This window comes from Xenopus laevis, chromosome 4L (assembly GCF_017654675.1).
Source record: "Xenopus laevis strain J_2021 chromosome 4L, Xenopus_laevis_v10.1, whole genome shotgun sequence".
In the NCBI taxonomy this organism is placed as follows: domain Eukaryota; kingdom Metazoa; phylum Chordata; class Amphibia; order Anura; family Pipidae; genus Xenopus; species Xenopus laevis.
In genome coordinates, this window is record NC_054377.1 from 83,421,093 (window position 1) to 83,439,683 (window position 18,591).

Consider the following 18,591-nt stretch of genomic DNA (forward strand, 5'->3'; position numbering starts at 1 on the left):
TTAACAATTTAGAAAATAAGTTGTGCAGTGATGAGAGGTTTTCCTTTGCTCTCAGTGTATACAAGTGATGATGATGTTGGTGATGATAATGATGATGAGGGAATCAAGATGAAAAAGTGTAAGTTATCTCACAATATACAGAGTTCAGCAGCTAGAGAATTTCCTTTTTAATAAACACTATAGATACAGAATATCGGGAAAAGGTGATGGTTGTTTGATATCACATTCAATTGTGTCTGCACCTTCTTCACTGGTGGAGGGGCTTTAATAGAGGACCCACTGGCAGGAATTTTTTTAATGGGCAATATCAAAGTAATAAGGTATGACAAATTGACACTATTATCAGCTTTCAGTTCTTTACAACTTTCCAGACTTTTATGGATCCAAAAACAAGCTGAACCACTACGAATCCTTTCCGATTTCCTAGTTGAATGTTTCATAAATCAGCCTCTAAGTGCTGTTTACAAGTTAATATAGGTATGCACTACAGTCATAGGTCTCCAGCAGTTACTGCCATAAACAGTGGCATTTTAAAGGTGCTCTTGCAGTTTAGCAACAATTAAATGGGTTCATGTTGTGATCCCTTGTGATAGAACTGATTTGATTAGGTAAAAATTTGTGTGGGACAGGGGTCACACCCACTCTCACTTAATCTGAGACTAACAATGTTGGACTGTTTTGAAATTAGAAATTACACACACTCGGCATACAGGTATGGGATCCGTTATCTGGAAACCCGTTATCCAAAAAGCTGTCTCCAATAGACTTAATTTTATCCAATTAATCCAAATGGATTTCCTTTTTCTTTGTAATCATAAAATAGTAGCTTGGATTTGATTCATATTTCATATCAAATAGAGGCAAGTTTATTTCTATTCTAAGACAACACTGGATATGTTTCTTTAGGACTCTTAAACAAGTTACGTGAGATTTCCTGTACAAAATATAACATTTTTCCCTTTAATCAGGTCATCTTGGACAGGAAAGAGTATAAAAGGAAGTATCTATTTCTTTGTTTTTGTGTACATCTCCATCTTTGTGGAATTTTAGCCCTGTTGAGCTGCACCGCAATACACCCTTCTTCTTGTATTGGAAGGAAATACATTTTCACTGCATGTTTATTGGCCTACTGGATAAAACCACCTTTACCTTTAAGAGACCGCATCAAATTAGCTGGTCTGTTAACAGATCCATATAGTTAACTCATTTTTATTTCTACTTGAAAAGGTACATGGTGCTGTAAGCGACAGTTTTACCTTATATGACCCTCTTTTTTTTACTTGCTTCTTTTAGCACAAAAAGGTTTCCAGCGTTTTGAGGCCATGGAACTTGGCACTTCAGAAAGACCTGTGGAACTTTCAACTTCAGGGAGTGGTTTAGTCCCCAGACAACGGTTCCTTTTAATTGAGATCCAAGACAAAAAGGTGTTAAGTAGTTTTATAACTTTTTTTTTTTAAATTTGTGCACTGATTATTTTACTAATGTGTTTTTAATCTTGGCTCAACAGTTGAACCTGTACACATATAACTGGTCTCCTGATTTGGGTGCTTCTCTGAGTCGTTCTCTAGTACGCCTGATTCAGTGGCAGAATGCCCGAGCTCATGTTGTGCACTGTCTGCTAAACCAGAAACTTGGGCTTTTCCATCACTACTGCTTCTCAGATACACCTTGGCATGAAGACAGCAAGCAGGTACTGTAACTTGGGAAGTGAAAGGTTCTATACAGATTGATTTGTCCACCTGTTGTATAGTAATATATTTATCTTTTTTCTTCCTTTTGATTCCTATGTTTACACTTTTCCCTGTGCATATGTTCTACATCTTTTGTCCTGCACACAGTTTCCATGTCTTTGTGGTTTATAATTATTTGTTACTTGCAAATTGTAACCATCCTCCTCTGTTGTCTTACGATTTTCCTTTTTTCCCTAAGGATCCAAATCCTTTCTTAAACTCGACACTAGAAGTGGATGCACTTGTCCGAAGTTCCACACCGCCACCATACAAAGAGCAGACAAGACTGGGCACAGCAGGGCGTAGTCTGCCATCCTTGCATTTTCCTCCAGACATGGTGCCTTTTGATGAAGTTCTTAGGGATGTCATGCCAACAAAACCTATACATCTTTTATCTGAGGTGGACACTGTGTCCAGACATGGAGCTCAATTTCTGGAAATCAAAAGCACTGAAAGGAAAGGTCAGACATGATATTATTGTTTGAACACTACAGTATAGGTTAAAGCAGTGATCCCCAACCAGTAGCTCGTGAGCAACATGTTGCTCTCCAACCCCTTGGATGTTGCTCCCAGTGGCCTCAAAGCAGGTGATTATTTTTGAATTCCAGGCTTGGAGGCAAGTTTTGGTAGTATAAAAACCAGGTGTACTGCCCAACAGATTCTCAATGTAGGTTGACAATCCACATAGGGGCTACCAAATGGCCAATCACAGCACTTCTTTGGCACCCCAAGAACATTTTTCATGCTAGTGTTGCTCCCCAACTACTTTTACTTCTGAATGTTGCTCACAGGTTCAAAAGGTTGGGGATCCCTGGGTTAAAGGGATGCATTAATAGGTTAAATGAAAACTATACCTTCAGAATGAATACCTAATCAACGAAACGTTGAGCCAAAGAAAGGACCGTTTTTGTTTCTTCACAAATCCTTTGAGTGCCGTTATTTTATATATATATAAGTACCCCCTCTTGTAAAATATGAGGATATTATAAGTTACTGAGGAGTTTCATGACCATATTTTTTATACAGGTCATGGAACTCCGAGGTAGCTTCTAATATCCTCATATTTTGCAACTGGGGGTACTTTATTTATTATAATACACAAGTTTCAGTGAGTCATGTGACACAAGTTTCAGTGAGTCATTGTAATACACAAGTTTCAGTGAGTCAGTGAGTCATGAGAACACAATGCATCATACTTGCCAGGATGCCGTCCTTAATACTTTAAAATGGCAGTTTTCTATTTAGGATTATCCAATGGCACATACTACTAGAAAAAAAAAATTTGTTTTTATAGAGACTTGCAATGTTCAGGAGTATAGTTTCTCTTGTTTGTTTGTCTGAAAGCTTAGGCAAGGTCTGCAACCCCTTTGCTGCGAAAAACAAAAGCAAAAGTACTCAATCAAGATGCCACAAAGCCTTTGAATTAGGAAAATAACCAAGTGCCCTTATTACTATACTTGGTTAATTAATTTAGATGATAAATAAACAGAACAAAGAAAAAAAACTGCCATAAACATTGAATATCACCAACAATTGGAAGAAATGGAAGAGTTTCCAGCTTTCAGACTACTATTGTTTCAAACACAGTGGTCCTTGTCGTCCGTGATTTTTCAGGGCTACAATACAGGCATAAAATCCGGTATCTGGAAACCCATTATCCAGAAAGCTACAAATTAAGGGAAGGCCATCTTCCATAGACTCCCCATTTTTAAATAATTCACATTTATTAAAAAAAAAAAAAAGATTTCCTTTTTCTTTTTAATAATAAAACAGTATGTTGTACTTGATCCCAATTAAGATAGAACGGCCCCATTCTTAATTGCTCAAAAACACATGCAGCATTTTTGAGCGATAACACGATTTGAGTGTTTTAGCAGAGACAATATTAGAGACAGTTTTAGCCTAGACAGTATTGTCTATGGCAGGGTATTTCCTGGCGAATTGTAGCCATGATAAATCTCGGGTGACAAGTAGCACTGTGAGTCATTACCCTAAAGCCTGGGAAGGTTGGGGGAGATAAGAAAGGTTAATAAAGGCAGAGACACCATATCTATTGCACTTTAATTGAGATTAACAAAATTAGAGTAAACTCTAAAGTCTTAGTCTAAACTTTGCATACTTTTCTGATACCTAACTTTCAATAAACAATTATTTTGAAAGTTTTTCACTGCATTTTTCACTGGTAACATATTTATACTTATATAACATATTGCAATATAATGAGAACATTTAAATAATTTTCATTTTCCTTTCTTTAGAGGTAGAAAAGCAGGTCAAAATTGAAAATCTGTTTGTGACATGGCAGCAGAGATCCGCACAATCCAACATGCCAATCAGTGTAAGTACAATTAAATCAAATAAACATCTAAGCTATTGCTTGATTTTTTTCCTCCAGTTTGCTAAATGTTGTGGCTTCTGTTGACTTTCTGTGACTTATTTCTGCTGTTCAGACATTTTCTATGTAAATCTACCATGCAGGCAACAGATTTGGATACTCTGAAGCAATCAGCCCGACTAGTTCATTACTGTGCCACTCCACTTCTATTTGATCCTTCTTTTCAAGCACAAATACACAATGATCAGGGCTGGAGCGAAGGCAAGGTAGGATGGGGACTGTATGGTGCAAGCAGACTTTAAGGTAGTCAGATATGTGACACCAATATGCAGCTTTCAGTTTGAACTCAGCTCTTTTATGAAAGGGCTCATATATGAAAGATAATTCGAATTTGTGCAAGTTTGTCGTGGTGAGATACACAAAAAACAATCACATTTATTTAATGGTACTTGTGTCAAAAGGTGCTCCTTGCATTTCTGCATAGTTGTATTTGACGCCGCTCGTCCATCCCACCCCTCTTGTGAATCTTGCACCTGTTGAAAACCCTGGTGTATCCAAACCCCAGGCTTATGTCACTAAATCTATCAATACATGTGTAGATCTTGTTTTAGATTGTATATGTCCTAGGAGTGATCAGAACTGACATCTCTGTATGAGGATACCATTCATTTTATTGACTGCGAAAGTGTCAGTCATGGGGATATATATTTTTTTTTATCCAGAAGCGGCATCGGTCCAATGATTCTGGCACATCGGGGAGAGATCGTAGTCACAGTTGTGACTCAGCGGAAATGCCACCAAGCAAAGCAAAGGAAGATCCATGGCTCCAAGAGTTGTGCACTGCATTCATGCAGCAATACATACAGTATCTTCAAAGCACTGGCTTCATTCTGGTACAGTTACGTCCTGCATCTCCTGCCCGCAGGTAAGCCCATGCCCTTTATATGCTGTTAGCCATTCATGAATAAATTGAAACATGAGCACAGACCAAGGATTACAAATCTCTACTTTATATTTATTGAACAACTCCCTTTTTCATTAGAAAAAAAGTTTGATTGCCATTGTTGCAATCTTATTTAATATTATTTATGAAACGTATACAGCTGTCAAAAATTCTAACTCTGTTCTTTCATTTATTTATTTAGACAGGGACTAATGCATTTCCCTGTCCACGGCCCTCACTGAGACACTCTATAATCCTAAACCAGTCATGTGGACTGATTCCCATGCAGTCCAGTTGTTTACTTGGCCACAGATATATATGGAGACAGATAGAGACTGACCCATGTGTAAAGTGTAGTTTCACTACCAGGCCAGCTAGTGACTGCACCCTTGTCAGTGACAGCTGACAGGATCTTCTGCATTCTGGTGTTGTAAGCCTGACTAGATTTTGGTTACTCTCACTGATTTTGCAAGGGTCCTTCACATAGGGATCAAAAATCTCAGTCGAAAGTTACTGAACTGGCTGTTAATTAGCACCTTGTAGACAGCTGAATTTGCTGCGTATTGAAACTCCTCCACTGATAAATTAGTCACTACTGCTTCTCTAACAGAGGATACGTGATTGTACTCTGTTAGATAATATGCCTTTTAAGGTATGATTATGCTCATCACTTAATACTTTTTTTAGGCAATAGTATAGCTTGCCAAGTTTAGAGTTATGTCATGCTAATTCAGCCACTGGGGTACAATGTAATGAATTTACTAAAAATATTACATTAGTAATTAGTACCGGTAGTTTAGCAACTACCACACACATGAAGTGAAAACATTACAGTTAGAGTGGATGGTTAAGTGCTGTAGAAATACTTGCCTCCAGTGCCCATCCTGTGCAAACCGACACCTCAGTCTTCAGCAATCTTTGAATAATGACTTTAAAGTTCAACATGAGTGCAAATAAGACGGCTTGTACTTAACATACTTCCTATGCATTTGGTGGTTATTTCTTGAGGTCAAATTTAATCTACTCCATGTTTAGTCCTTGTGAGGTAGATAATTTGATTACCAGTGTACAGATAATATTTGATAATCTAATTATCTGGTTAACTTCCCATTGTTCTGTTGATAGACTGCTACTGGGGGGGGTGATAGTGGGTGAATGAAGTTTATCAGAGCACAAGGCACTTGACTGGGGGCACCTGGGAAACTGATAACATGTCTAGCCCAATGTCAGAATTCAAAATTAATTATAAAAAAAAATCTGTTTGCCCTTTCAAAAAATGAATTTCAATGCAGGATTCTGCTAGAGGAGCCCTGTTAACTGATACAAACTTTCCCATGACAGAATCCCCAAGTTTCCGGTATTATTTAGGAGAATTCCTCATATATTTGTCTTTTCTTGTATGTATCCATACCTTACAGTGATACCAATCTGCGCTAGGTGATTATGTATATTCACCCCAACTCAACCAACTGTTTTTTTCTTTTTATTTTTCAGCACTGCTCGGATTAGAGCACTGGCATCACTAGTCCCTGAGAGCAGAGCTGCAAAGCCAAAGAATGAGGGTAGTCCCAAGGTAAGGTCTCCCTGGTTTTAGTTGGCAGGGCAGCCCCCAGTCCTGAGCGTTTTATGGCTCAAATCTGCCTATGAATGCTGGTGATGGGCAGTTTCCAATATAACTTATGATAGCTATAATGTGTGTTTTTACACATAGGAACTGATATGCCAGGACAATTTTAAATCTCTTAAAGGAGAAGGAAAGCTACGGAGGCATTTTATTGCCAATAGATTAGCTGCAATAGTGCAAGCTAGAATGCTATATTTATTCTGTAGAATGTTTTACCATACCTGAGTAAACAGCTCTAGAAACTCTGTTTGTTTAGGATAGGAGCTGCAGTATTAACATGGTGTGACATCACTTCCTGCCTGAGTCTCTCCCTGCTCTGGGCTCAGATTACAGTAGAGAAGGGAGGGGGCAGGGGAGAGGAGCAAACTGAGCATGCTCTTGCCAGGGCAATGAGGTTTAAGCTGAAGGCAGGAAGTCTGATACAGAAGCCCATGTGTACACAATAGAAGGAAAGAAATGCAGTTTTTCTTTTGACAGGGGACTCAGAGCAGCACTACTTTGGGGTTTTACTGGTATATTTAGATGGACCTTTCTGATAAGGCTTACTTAGTTTTAACCTTTCCTTCTCCTTTAAAACAAATGAATTTGCCTGGACTGATAGCACATGTGACTTAATTATACATTGCTACAAATGGGATGTCATTATTCCAGCTTGACGTAATGTGATAGTGGTTTTTGGGTGGTTTATAATAGCGCAAAGGTTTGTGGGAGAGTAGAAAATTCATGAGTAATTTAGAAATATGCCTGGCTGATATACACACTTATTCCCCACAAGCGTTTTTATGCTACATTGTAATTATTTAATAAACAGTTTTAAAAAATGTTACATGTGACACAGCTTTAACATTTGTGAACTTCTCATCTGGATGAAAACCCCTGGAAGAGAATATGCGTTAAGGCAATTTTTTTTTCTTTAGAAAAAACTTGTTTATCAGTATTTCGTTAACTGTGATTTAGAATCCTGGGTCAAAGGGGTTGTTCACCTTTAATTAACTTTTAATATGACGTAGTGAGTGATATTCTGAGACAACTTGCAGTTGGTTTTCATTTTTTATTATTTGTAGTTTTTGAGTTATTCAGTAGCTCACCAGTTTGCACTTTCAGCAGTCCGGTTGCTGTCCAAATTACACTAGCAGCCATGCATTGATTTGAATAAGAGACTGGAATATGAATAGGAGAGGGCCTGAATAGAAAGAAGAGCAATAAAAAGTGGCAATAACAATTTTATTTTAGCCTTAGAGAGCATTGCTTTTTGAATGGGGTGACCCCCCCATTTGAAAGCTGGAATGAGTCAGAAGAAGACAGCAAATAAGAAGTTAAAGTGATACTGTCATGGGAAAAAATAAAATTCAAAAGGAATCAGTTAATAGTGCTGCTCCAGCAGAATTCTGCACTGAAATCCATTTCTCAAAAGAGCAAACAGATTTTTTTATATTCAATTTTGAAATCTGACATGGGTTAGACATATTGTCAGTTTCCCAGCTGCCCCAAGTCATGTGACTTGTGCTCTGATAAACTTCAATCATTCTTTACTGCTGTACTGCAAGTTGGAGTGATATCACCCCCCTCCCTTTTTCCCCCCAGCAGCCAAACAAAAGAACAATGGGAAGGTAACCAGATAGCAGCTCCCTAACACAAGATGCATGGTAGATCAATAGTAAAAACCCATGTCCCACTGAGACACATTCAGTTACATTGAGAAGGAAAAACAGCAGCCTGTCAGAAAGCATTTCTCTCCTAAAGTGCAGGCACAAGTCACATGACTGGGGGCAGCTGGGAAATCTGACATGTCTAGCCCCATGTCAGATTTCAAAATTGAATATAAAAAAATCTGTTTGCTCTTTTGAGAAATGGATTTCAGTGCAGAATTCTGCTGGAGTAGTACTATTAACTGATGCGTTTTGGAAAAAACAAGTTTTCCGATGACAGGGTCCCTTTAATAATGAAGACCAATTGAAAAATTGCTTAGAATTTGCCATTCTGTAAGATACCAAACTTTAATTTAAGGATCCCTTTAAGTAAGGTATATAACCGCTATCTGCCCTTTGTGCAACCTCCTCATAGAAACATTGTACACAAGGATTTTTAGGATAAAATGTGGCTAACGAAACACTATTTCTCTATTTTTAGAGTGGAAGTTCTACAGTGACCACTTATCACCTGCAGAGGGCGCTGCCTGGTGGCATTGTACTAATGGAGCTCTCATTCCAGGTTTAAACTATATATTTGAACTTAATGTTGACTGGTAGATTTGGCAAAAATTGTAGATCTAATCAATACTCATTTCTCCTATTTACAGGGCTGCTATTTTTGTGTGAAGCAATATGCCCTAGAATGCTCCCGCATACCTATGGGCCAGTCTGTTAATTCTCAGGTAACTTTACTCTGAATGTACATATGTTTTTCATACTTTGTTTCCCATTTTGTTGCCATCTTGCTTTTACAGATTTATGTGTTATACCTTTGGATTTTTTCTCTAATAGGAAACATTTTGGAAAATGTTTTGAATTGCTGCCAGCTGTCTTTCTGTAGAGATAGCCAACCAGTATTACTGTAGCTTTCCTTATTTGCTTTCATTTAAGTTTCAAGCAGCACTTGCTGATTGGGTAGTTACCTTGCTTTAGCTGCCTGTACCTGGCTATGGATTTATTCAAGACTGCACTATATAAATGAATGAATGACTTGGTGCCATCTTGTTCAGTCACTGTACCAAATGGATTTGCACTCTTGCTCTAATATTATATGAAGGGATTGAATGAGACATCTTCCAGGGATCCCATTATTAGTGTTTATTATATTTTGACACTTCAGTTTTAATTTCTGTTGAGCATATTGCACGTAACCATTCCGCTACAGATATCCGTTTAGCTGAAATAATACCTTTGCAATTACCAGATAATTACTGTTAATTACTGAGGTTTATTTTAATTGACTCAATGTCAATAACATAATGTGCTGCTACTTACCTGGAAACTCTTTGTGCCCTATATTGTGATGATTTATATCATTATTGAAATATACTATATTGAATTACTGTCAGTTTCTTCTGTCAAGGGGTTTGACTGAAAGATGAGATTTTGCTTGGTGGTGTTGGTGTGGATTTGGCTAGTTTTGTCCCCTGCTAAAACAAAGGCCCTGGTGCCTTTTTTGTACACCTTAAATATGCTCTTTTCATCAGGGAACCATTTCGATTCGAGTTCATAGCAAGAGTACCCCTGAATCTTCCTCTGAATCTGCGGTATGTTCTCTGTGCTCCAGCAAAAACTGTTGCTGTTAGTTCACAATTTTGGCTTTCCAGTATTTTTTCCTAGCAGGACCTTCATTATCGTTTGCATTTTTAACTTCACAGTATATGTTGACTTCATACTTGTGCTATATGCTTGCCTCAGTCAATAACACAGATTTACTGGCAAGTGCATTTACTAATCCTCAGTTATAGTATGCTACCACTAACCATGCTATAAGTACCTGTAATCCATATTATACCACCATCTTTAGTACGTTTGTGAAGGTTCTTATTCATCCAGGTCATGCTATAGTAATAAGTCAAATCAACTGGACTTGCTGTATTTTTTTTCTTTGAAGACTTTTATCGAGTCATCTAAGTGTCTTTTTCAATTCAGGGGGGGGGGGGGGGAGAAAAAATTAAGCATTCTGAATCTATAATTGACAGAAGGCTGTAACAGCTCACCAAAATGCATTCTGAATTGGGAAAGCCAGTTGGATGACTAATGAAAAGTCTTCAAGGAAAAAGAAAATACAGCAAATCCAGTTGACTTTTTACTATAGATATCAGACTTTAGTACCACACTCTTACTTCTGGGCTTTCTAATATAGCTCATCAGCAGTTTGCACAGTGACATTATTACCTGCTGCTTCAGTTCCTTGCCACCATTTTTAGTTTGGAGGTATTCCGGTGCTGATTTGATTCCAAACTCCTAGTGCTGTGGTACTCTCTCTGTGCAGAGTAATTGGTGTAGGGTTACATTCACATGTTTGGCAGTTTTGGTGCTGGCTGATGGTGTAATAGACACATTTAAAGAGCTGGGAGCTAATTCATGCTTTAACTTCTAGATTTGTCATTCTAGTTATTGAATCTAGATGCAGATTTGCTATTGTTGTTATATATCCTGTTGCAGGTAAAAGTCTTGCAGGTGTGTAGAAGAGGTGGCTTCACAAGTACCTGGCAGATTTTCTAAAATTAATTTAGGATTGTATACTGCTTGGTGGCTCAGTGGTTGATATCTGATATAATGCTTCATTTTACACAATGGACTGTCATATATGGTGTTGGTGGATCAAGAATATTTCTCAGTTTGGTTGTTGTCCCTCTGGTTTGGCATTTTTGTTTGTTGAAATCAGCTCCTAGATATTGTCTTCCTTTTTGTTTTTTTACTTCTGACTGTTTTTCTATTACCAGTTTCCTAGGACACTTCATGCCATCATGGTTTCACCTCCTTTTATTTTCTCTCTCTGCAGCTTTCAATGCTGTTTACAGAAGAGTGTGATAAAGTTCGGGACCTGATGCATGTTCATTCATTCAGCTATGACTTCCACCTAAGAGTTGTACATCAGTATTTGCTGGGCTCCAGCATGTCCCTCCGTCAGGGCTATGATCTTGCAAGTTTTCTTCAACTCTTCATCTCCCAGCATCCAGATATCCCAAAGTATGGACGCAACCATGTGTATCAAGGAACATTGTCTGTACCTACAGGGATGATTGCTGCTCATCAACTGTACAACTACATAGCAGATCATGCAAGGACTTATCACATGAAACCACTACGCATGATTAGACCATCAACTCCTGCAAACCATGGAAAGAAATGTGCTACAGGAGATCAGAATGAGTATGGACTAGTGTCCATCTGGAACAGGTAATGGGATATTGTTTTCGTTTTGCATCATAAAACTAGACTATGGAGCAGCAATACACGGCAATATGTCTACATAGGTAAACGTTGTCAGTAACAGCCAATCGGATATCTTTTATATATCTTTCTTTTTTAATTCAGGCAAGTTTTCCTAAAAAATATAGCAGCACAAAAAAGTGTGCAGACATATATAGAGAAAGCATTAATCGTGCAATATAACAAAAATATTTTTCAAGTAGAAAAAGCAAGAGTTCGATTAAGTGTAATATTAGCTAAAATATTGGTTATTCCAATCTTAGTTAATACATACATTATGAATGGTATTAAGCATTCTGATCCAACATTTTGAAGTGAGGATTGAGAGTTTCACATTTTTGTTGACACTGAAAAGACTCTTGCTGATAAATAAAGATCTATAGAAAAGCTGACCCCCACATAGTGCATCTTATTTTGCCCATTTACATCTAAAGGCCTCCATAAACGAGCTTCCTCAAGCGATATGTGGCTAAAAATTGACCAGATGTTGATTGGGTGGTTTAAAAATCCCATTGGATTAAGGACTGCATTGGTTCGTTGATGTGGTCCTTGATTACAGCCCATATTCTCCTCGTTGTGATTCTATCGTTGGGCCCTAGGGCCCACAATCGAATCAGGCCAATATCGCCCACCTCCAGGTGGGCATATCGGGGCTAAACGAGGGGCTCTCCGTATGTATGTCCATCTTTAGACTTGAGTACTTGTGACAAGAATAGCTGTGTCATGTTACAGTTCCAGAGCATGCAGAGGAGTGTGCATTGTAATAGTGGACATAATGATGTCATTTTTGGATTGATAGACTGGGGTTGGTAAGCATGATGGGGGAAAGAAAAAAATTAAGCATTCTCAATGTATAACTGACAGATAGCTGCCAATCTAAGATTGACTCTTGGAAATGTGGTTTTCTCACATTTTAGGTCATAATTTTGGCCCATTTTCAGTAAAAAAAAACCACCCTATATCCTGTGATTGTTATTTTCATTCTTCGTAATGGCCATATCAGGACATCTATGTAATACAAACTTTAATAATGCAAGACCATTTCACCATTACAGAACTGAAATTCTTTGCAGCGTTTACTCTTTAAATATGTGAACTGTAATTATGAACAATGTTATTTTCCATGCAGCTCGGGGTCATATATAGATTCAGAGGGACTCCGTCATCACGACGACTTTGATGTGTCACTTCTGGTGTGCCACAATGCTGTGCCCTTTGAGGAGCAATCTGAACAAGAGAGACAAACACTGAGGTAAGGAACAGTAACAATATTTTAAATAATAGTGTAATCTTACCAATAAGAGACAATTGGAGTAATGTAATAAAAAGGCCTATGTCTGCCCACATCTAGTTACTTGTTGCAACCAATCAGATGGTTTGTTTCCAACAACTGAGTAGTAAATGCTACCTACTGATTGTTTGCTATTGGCTATTAGCAGGGATGTATGGAATCCACTATGTTGGATTCGGCTGAACTACTAATCCTTCACAAAAGATTCGGCCGAATACTAAACCGAATCCGAACCCTAATTTGCATATGCAAATTAGGGGTGGGAAGCGGAAAACATTTTTTACTTCCTTGTTCTGTGACAAAAAAAATCACTTGGTTTCCCTCCCCATCCCTAATTTGCATATGCAAATTAGGATTCGGTTCGGCCAGGCTGAAAAAAATTCTATACTTTTTTTTAGTTGTTTCCGTGTTCCCATTAAAGTTGAATATAGGAGTTTGATATTGGACTCTGTATATATATACACACACACACACACACACACACACACAGTATGAAACATGCACATAAAAAATACAAGGGATGATATCTGAATATTATAAGAAATACACAAAATATATTTTCATGCTTTTATAAATAGGCCATGCGTTTATCGGTTATGCAATTCTAAGGTGTTTGCATTCTCTTGTTTTTAATGCTGTATGATAAATATTATTTTATAAACTAAAATGATGTAGCTGTACATTTGATGAAAATATATTGTGTCAAGAAAGTGGTGGGAATTGGCAGCCTCTTCAGCATTATGAACATTCTTTCATTCTTTCTTTATCAATATAACTTTTTCCTTTCTCAACATTTGTCACATTAGATTGCAATTTTACATCATTATGACCAGCCAGAGGGAACTATTCCCACGTCTTACAGCAGACATGAGGCGCTTCCGAAAACCACCTAGGCTACAGAGGGATGCCCAGGAGCTTGATGGTGTCCAAGAACTTGGAAAATGCCAAAGAATGGAGATGGAGAATATAGAAGATACCATAGAACAAAACAGAATAGCTGCGGGAAGCTTTTATAACCCCCACCTGTTTCCATTGCTAGCCTCAGAAGTTGCCACAGCTCAGAGGCAATTGGTTGACATGGTGCAACTCGCAAAATGTCATTGCCGCAGGGATAACTTGTGGAAACGACTTTATCTTTTGGAACCACTTGCTTCAGATAAACTGAAATTAGGTAAACTTAGCTCTAATGAACTGCAAGAACTGTTGGAAGCTGTGCATGGAAGGAGTGTGGCTGAAATTGACCCACAGCTGGTAAGAAGTGTCATACATGACTTTGTAAGATTAGAGTATTGTTGTTTTAGTGTTTGGCTAACTAAACATTTATACATACAGCTCTAGAAGCTAGAAAGAACTTTATTTATTTATTCACATATAATTCTGTAGTAACAGTTTATATAATGCATGTAACAATCAGATTTCTTTTCATTTACAGGTATGGCATTTATCAATCTGTATATAAAAATTATGTGAGCACAGCTGAGAGGCTATACAAACAATACCTCCGCGTTTGGGGCTAAATAATTTCGGAATAAGGGGTCTTTCCATAATTTTGATCTCCATAACTTCTCTACTAAAATATAATTCAAATATTAAATAAACCCAATAGGATAGTTGGGATCAGATACAATGTATTGTTTAATTATTAAAGTAAGGTGGCTTGATAAAAGAGCGATGGCGGTCTGAAACGTTGCCAAGTGTATTGGGGTCTGAAACCTATGTCTCAATAAAGGCATTTTAAACAAAGGAATCCATGGCTGGTGCTGTCAATATCTGTAAATTGTGAGTGGACGGATACATGGTGGAAACCGTTGGACGTGCATCAGGTCTTAAGAATTGGGAGGTTACAGGTGCTGACTGAGAAATCTAACTATTAAAGTGAACAGGGAAATAATTTTAAACATTTTGAATTATTTGATGAAAATGGAGTCTGTGGGAAATGGCCTTCCCATAGTTTGGAGGTTTCTGGATAACGGGTTTTCAGATAACTGATCCCATACCTATGTGTGTGTGTGTGTATATATATATATATATATATATATATATATATATATATATATATATATATATATATATATATATATATATATATATATATATATATTTTCCCTAGCTATCATAAATCATTAATGACGGTTGTTTTGGTTTTCTCTCAACGTACACCTTTATTTCTTCAGTCAGAGATGATCAACTTTGTTTACTTTTGTTAGGCTATCTCATTATATTGGGCTTATCTGTAGGCTAGTTGCTTGTTTTACAGGTATGGGATCCACTACCCCGAAACCCGTTATCCAAAAAGCTCCTAATTATGGAAAAGCCGTCTCCAAAAGACTCAATTTTATCCAAATAATCCAAATTTTTAAAAGTGACTTAATTTTTCTCTGTAATAATAAAACTATACCTTGTATTTGATCCAAACTAAGATATAATTAACCCTAATTGGAGGCAGAACCACGATTTTCTAGTAGACTTAGGGGCACATTTACCTAGGGTCGAATATCGAGGGTTAATTGACCCTCGATATTCGACCGTCTAAGTAAAATGCTTCGACTTCAAATATCGAAGTCTAAGGATTTACCGATATTCCTACGATCAAACGATCGAAGGAATAATCGTTCGAACGAACCATTAAATCCTTCGAATCGAACGATTCCAAGGATTTTAATCCATTTTAAGGAAAATTGTTAGGAAGCCTATGGGGAACTTCCCCATAGGCTAACATTGGCCTTGTTAGGTTTTAGGTGGTGAACTAGGGGGTCGAAGAATTTTTTAAAGAGACAGTACTTCGACTATCGAATGGTCGAATAGTCGAACGATTTTTAGTTCGAATCGTTCGATTCGAAGTCGAAGGTTGTAGTCGAAGAAGCCCATTTGATGGCCGAAGTAGCCATATTCGACCATTCGAAATTCGAACGATTTTTACTCTATTCCTTCACTCGAGCTAAGTAAATGGGCCCCCTAATGTAAGAATATCCCTTATATGGAAAACCCCAGATCCAGAGGATTCTATATAACAGGCCCCATACTTGTACTAGCTTCTCCTTTTCTAACATAAAAGCAGAAATATGTACAGTGAATGTGGTTTTGAGTCTGTGCCCTGTTTAGTGTAAGAGGTGACCAAAGCTATGGTATTTCTCAGTAAAAGCAATAGACAAAAAGCATGTTTAGCACAAGTTCTAAGTATTTATGTTGTATAAAGGGATATACTTGTTTATCATCATGGCAATTCATATAATTCTTCTTTTAATTAAAGGAACAGTAACACCAAAAAATGTAAATTTTAATGAAAATATCATGTACTGTTGCCCTGCACTGGTAAAACTGATGTGTTTGCTTCAGAAACACTACTATAGTTCATATAAACAATCTGCTGTGGAGCAATGGCGGAAATTGAAAAACAGCTATATGGCACAGGTTAGCAAATGGATAACAGATAACACCATTAGACAGACAGAGCTTATCTGCTATCTGCTGTGTAACCTGAGCCTTTTCTCCTTTGAATGGCTGCCCCCATTGCTACACAGCAGCTTATTTATATAAATAATAGTAGTGTTTCTTAATCAAACACAGCAGTTTTACCAGTGCAGGGCAACACTGCATTATATTTTCATTACTTTAAAACACTTTTATTTTTTGATGTTACTGTTCCTTTAATTTTTATCATTATTCATTTTATTTTCCAGTGCACGGGTCAACAATTTGTATCCTATTAACTGCAGCTTTAGCCTCTATTTGCATGTTTTTCCTGAGAGAGTTGGATTCTTTTCTGCAATATTCACACTCTTTCAACTATGATTCCAATTAACTGTCATGATCTCTGTTTTGCAGGATTTCCTTTTATCAATGAGTGTTCAGTGGTATCAGAGCCTTATTAAAGTTCTTCTCAGTAGATTTCCCCAGAGCTGCCGACATTTCCATAGTCCAGACACTGGCACCCAGTATTTGGTAAGTATAATCTCCTGTATGGAAATTTTTCTTGAGCTGCTTGTACACGTAGTACTTCATTGTGTGTCAGAGAAATCATTTGTTGCATATAAAATGTCATTTTCTTCAATTATATAAGTACTTTTTGTGTCTTGCAGGTGGTACTTAATCAGAAGTTCACAGACTGCTTTGTGCTGGTGTTCCTGGACTCCCATTCTAGTAAAACTGTAAGTAATTTATAATTTCCCTTGATCTTTTGTCAGTTTTTAATAACAGTGTGCAACGACCAGTCAAGAGAGATGTTAGGGAAATAAGTATGTGGCCTTCAGAATATTTAAAGTTCAATAAATAACAGCATACTATACAAGGAACTGTCATTCCGCTGAAGATTCCTACTGTGGCTTTTATTAAGTGCTTTGTTACTTTTTGTGTCCAAAGCATTCGCTGTGGTGATAATAAGTACCTATGCATGATTAAGCTGTATATTTTCTAATATGCCACTTTCAACTCTGTTGGCCTCTTGTCTGGCCTTGAGAAAATATATAGATGTTCTATTACCACTGATTATATTTTGCTCCAGTAATAATTTTCCAGCCTTGCAAAACCTTTTCCATTTTTATTCTACATCGATTTATTTCAAATATCCATTTAAAGACTAATGCTCCAAAGTTTCTAATGCAAAGATCTGTAGAATGCTTTCCACCTGGGCCCCACATTAAAGGAGAACTAAACCCTAAAAATGCCATTTTATATACTGAACTTATTGCACCAGCCTAAAGTTTCAGCTTGTCAATAGCAGCAATGATCCAGGACTTCAAACTTGTCACAGGGGGTCACCATCTTGGAAAGTGTCTGTGACACTCACATTCTCAGTGGGCTCTGAGCAGCTGTTGAGAAGCTAAACTTAGGGGTTGTCGCATATTATGAAGCAGAAAATTAGGTTTGCCTGAGATATAAGCTGATGTTACAAGGCTGATTATTAAATTCTGATGCTAGTTGCACTGGTTTCTGTGCTGCCATGTAGTAATTATCTGTATTAATTACTAATCTGCCTTATATTGTGACATTTCTATTCTATGTCAGTGGGTCCCTAAGCTCAGTAAGTGACAGCCGCACAGAGCATGTGAGGTGAATCAGCAGAAAAGAAGATGGGGAGCTACTGAGGCATCTTCAGAGGCACAGACCTTCCCTGCTAAAGGGCTGTGTTTGCCTTGGGCTGGTACATAAGACCAACGCATAATGTACAACGTTTCTAGCCTACTTCTTTAGTTAGGCTTAAGTTCTCCTTTAAAGTTCAGGGACAAAAGCAGTTTAATCTCACTACATCTTTGGCAAGCTATCATGATCATGACTTGATGCAAGTTTTAACTGTTAGGAGTATTTCTTTAAAATAAGATGCCTTTGTTTTTCTTTTACAAATATGGCACATTCTGTTTAGCATCTACATTAATTTAGTTGCAGTAATAAGGCAAAGGAGGACCTAGTGCAACAAACAAATACCAATTAAAGAGACAGCACTAGACAAGTCCGAGCTAACTGCAGATTTGTTGCTGTGGGTTACCGGATTGAAATAAAATGTTCTTGTTAGCAATGACTTTGTTTCCTTTTTCGAGTATATCATCTTGCATGTAGCCAGAGCATACTAATTTTGTATAAGCCTAAGGGCACACTAGGCGATAGCGCCGCGATTTGACTCGCGGCGCTTAAGCAGAGGTAAGTTAAACCAACTGTTGTCATTGATTGCTGTATCTTCTTCTCATTGCTGCTAATAGACTTGTGTATATATATCTATTAACGTAAGCACAGTAGGAGGTTTTTTAGACATTGCTTTCCTAAT

At 37.5% G+C, this 18,591-nt stretch overlaps 1 protein-coding gene across 6 annotated transcripts in view; it reads left to right on the plus strand.

Moving 5' to 3' along the window:
• The window catches only part of c1orf84.L (chromosome 1 open reading frame 84 L homeolog), a 112,739-nt gene that overhangs the window by 92,025 nt on the left and 2,123 nt on the right, over positions 1 to 18,591 (plus strand). For 4 of the 6 annotated variants that reach the window (XM_018258299.2, XM_018258300.2, XM_018258303.2 and 1 more), the window contains 15 exons: positions 56 to 118; positions 1,294 to 1,424; positions 1,508 to 1,690; positions 1,930 to 2,191; positions 3,989 to 4,068; positions 4,209 to 4,331; positions 4,788 to 4,990; positions 6,503 to 6,581; positions 8,763 to 8,843; positions 8,932 to 9,006; positions 11,112 to 11,509; positions 12,672 to 12,794; positions 13,640 to 14,084; positions 16,659 to 16,775; positions 16,913 to 16,981. In XM_018258299.2, coding sequence (XP_018113788.1) covers positions 56 to 118; positions 1,294 to 1,424; positions 1,508 to 1,690; positions 1,930 to 2,191; positions 3,989 to 4,068; positions 4,209 to 4,331; positions 4,788 to 4,990; positions 6,503 to 6,581; positions 8,763 to 8,843; positions 8,932 to 9,006; positions 11,112 to 11,509; positions 12,672 to 12,794; positions 13,640 to 14,084; positions 16,659 to 16,775; positions 16,913 to 16,981 — 2,432 coding nt within the window. The remainder of the gene's footprint in view (positions 1 to 55; positions 119 to 1,293; positions 1,425 to 1,507; positions 1,691 to 1,929; positions 2,192 to 3,988; positions 4,069 to 4,208; positions 4,332 to 4,787; positions 4,991 to 6,502; positions 6,582 to 8,762; positions 8,844 to 8,931; positions 9,007 to 11,111; positions 11,510 to 12,671; positions 12,795 to 13,639; positions 14,085 to 16,658; positions 16,776 to 16,912; positions 16,982 to 18,591) is intronic. The other 2 variants (XM_018258304.2, XM_018258305.2) reach the window with 1 other exon arrangement.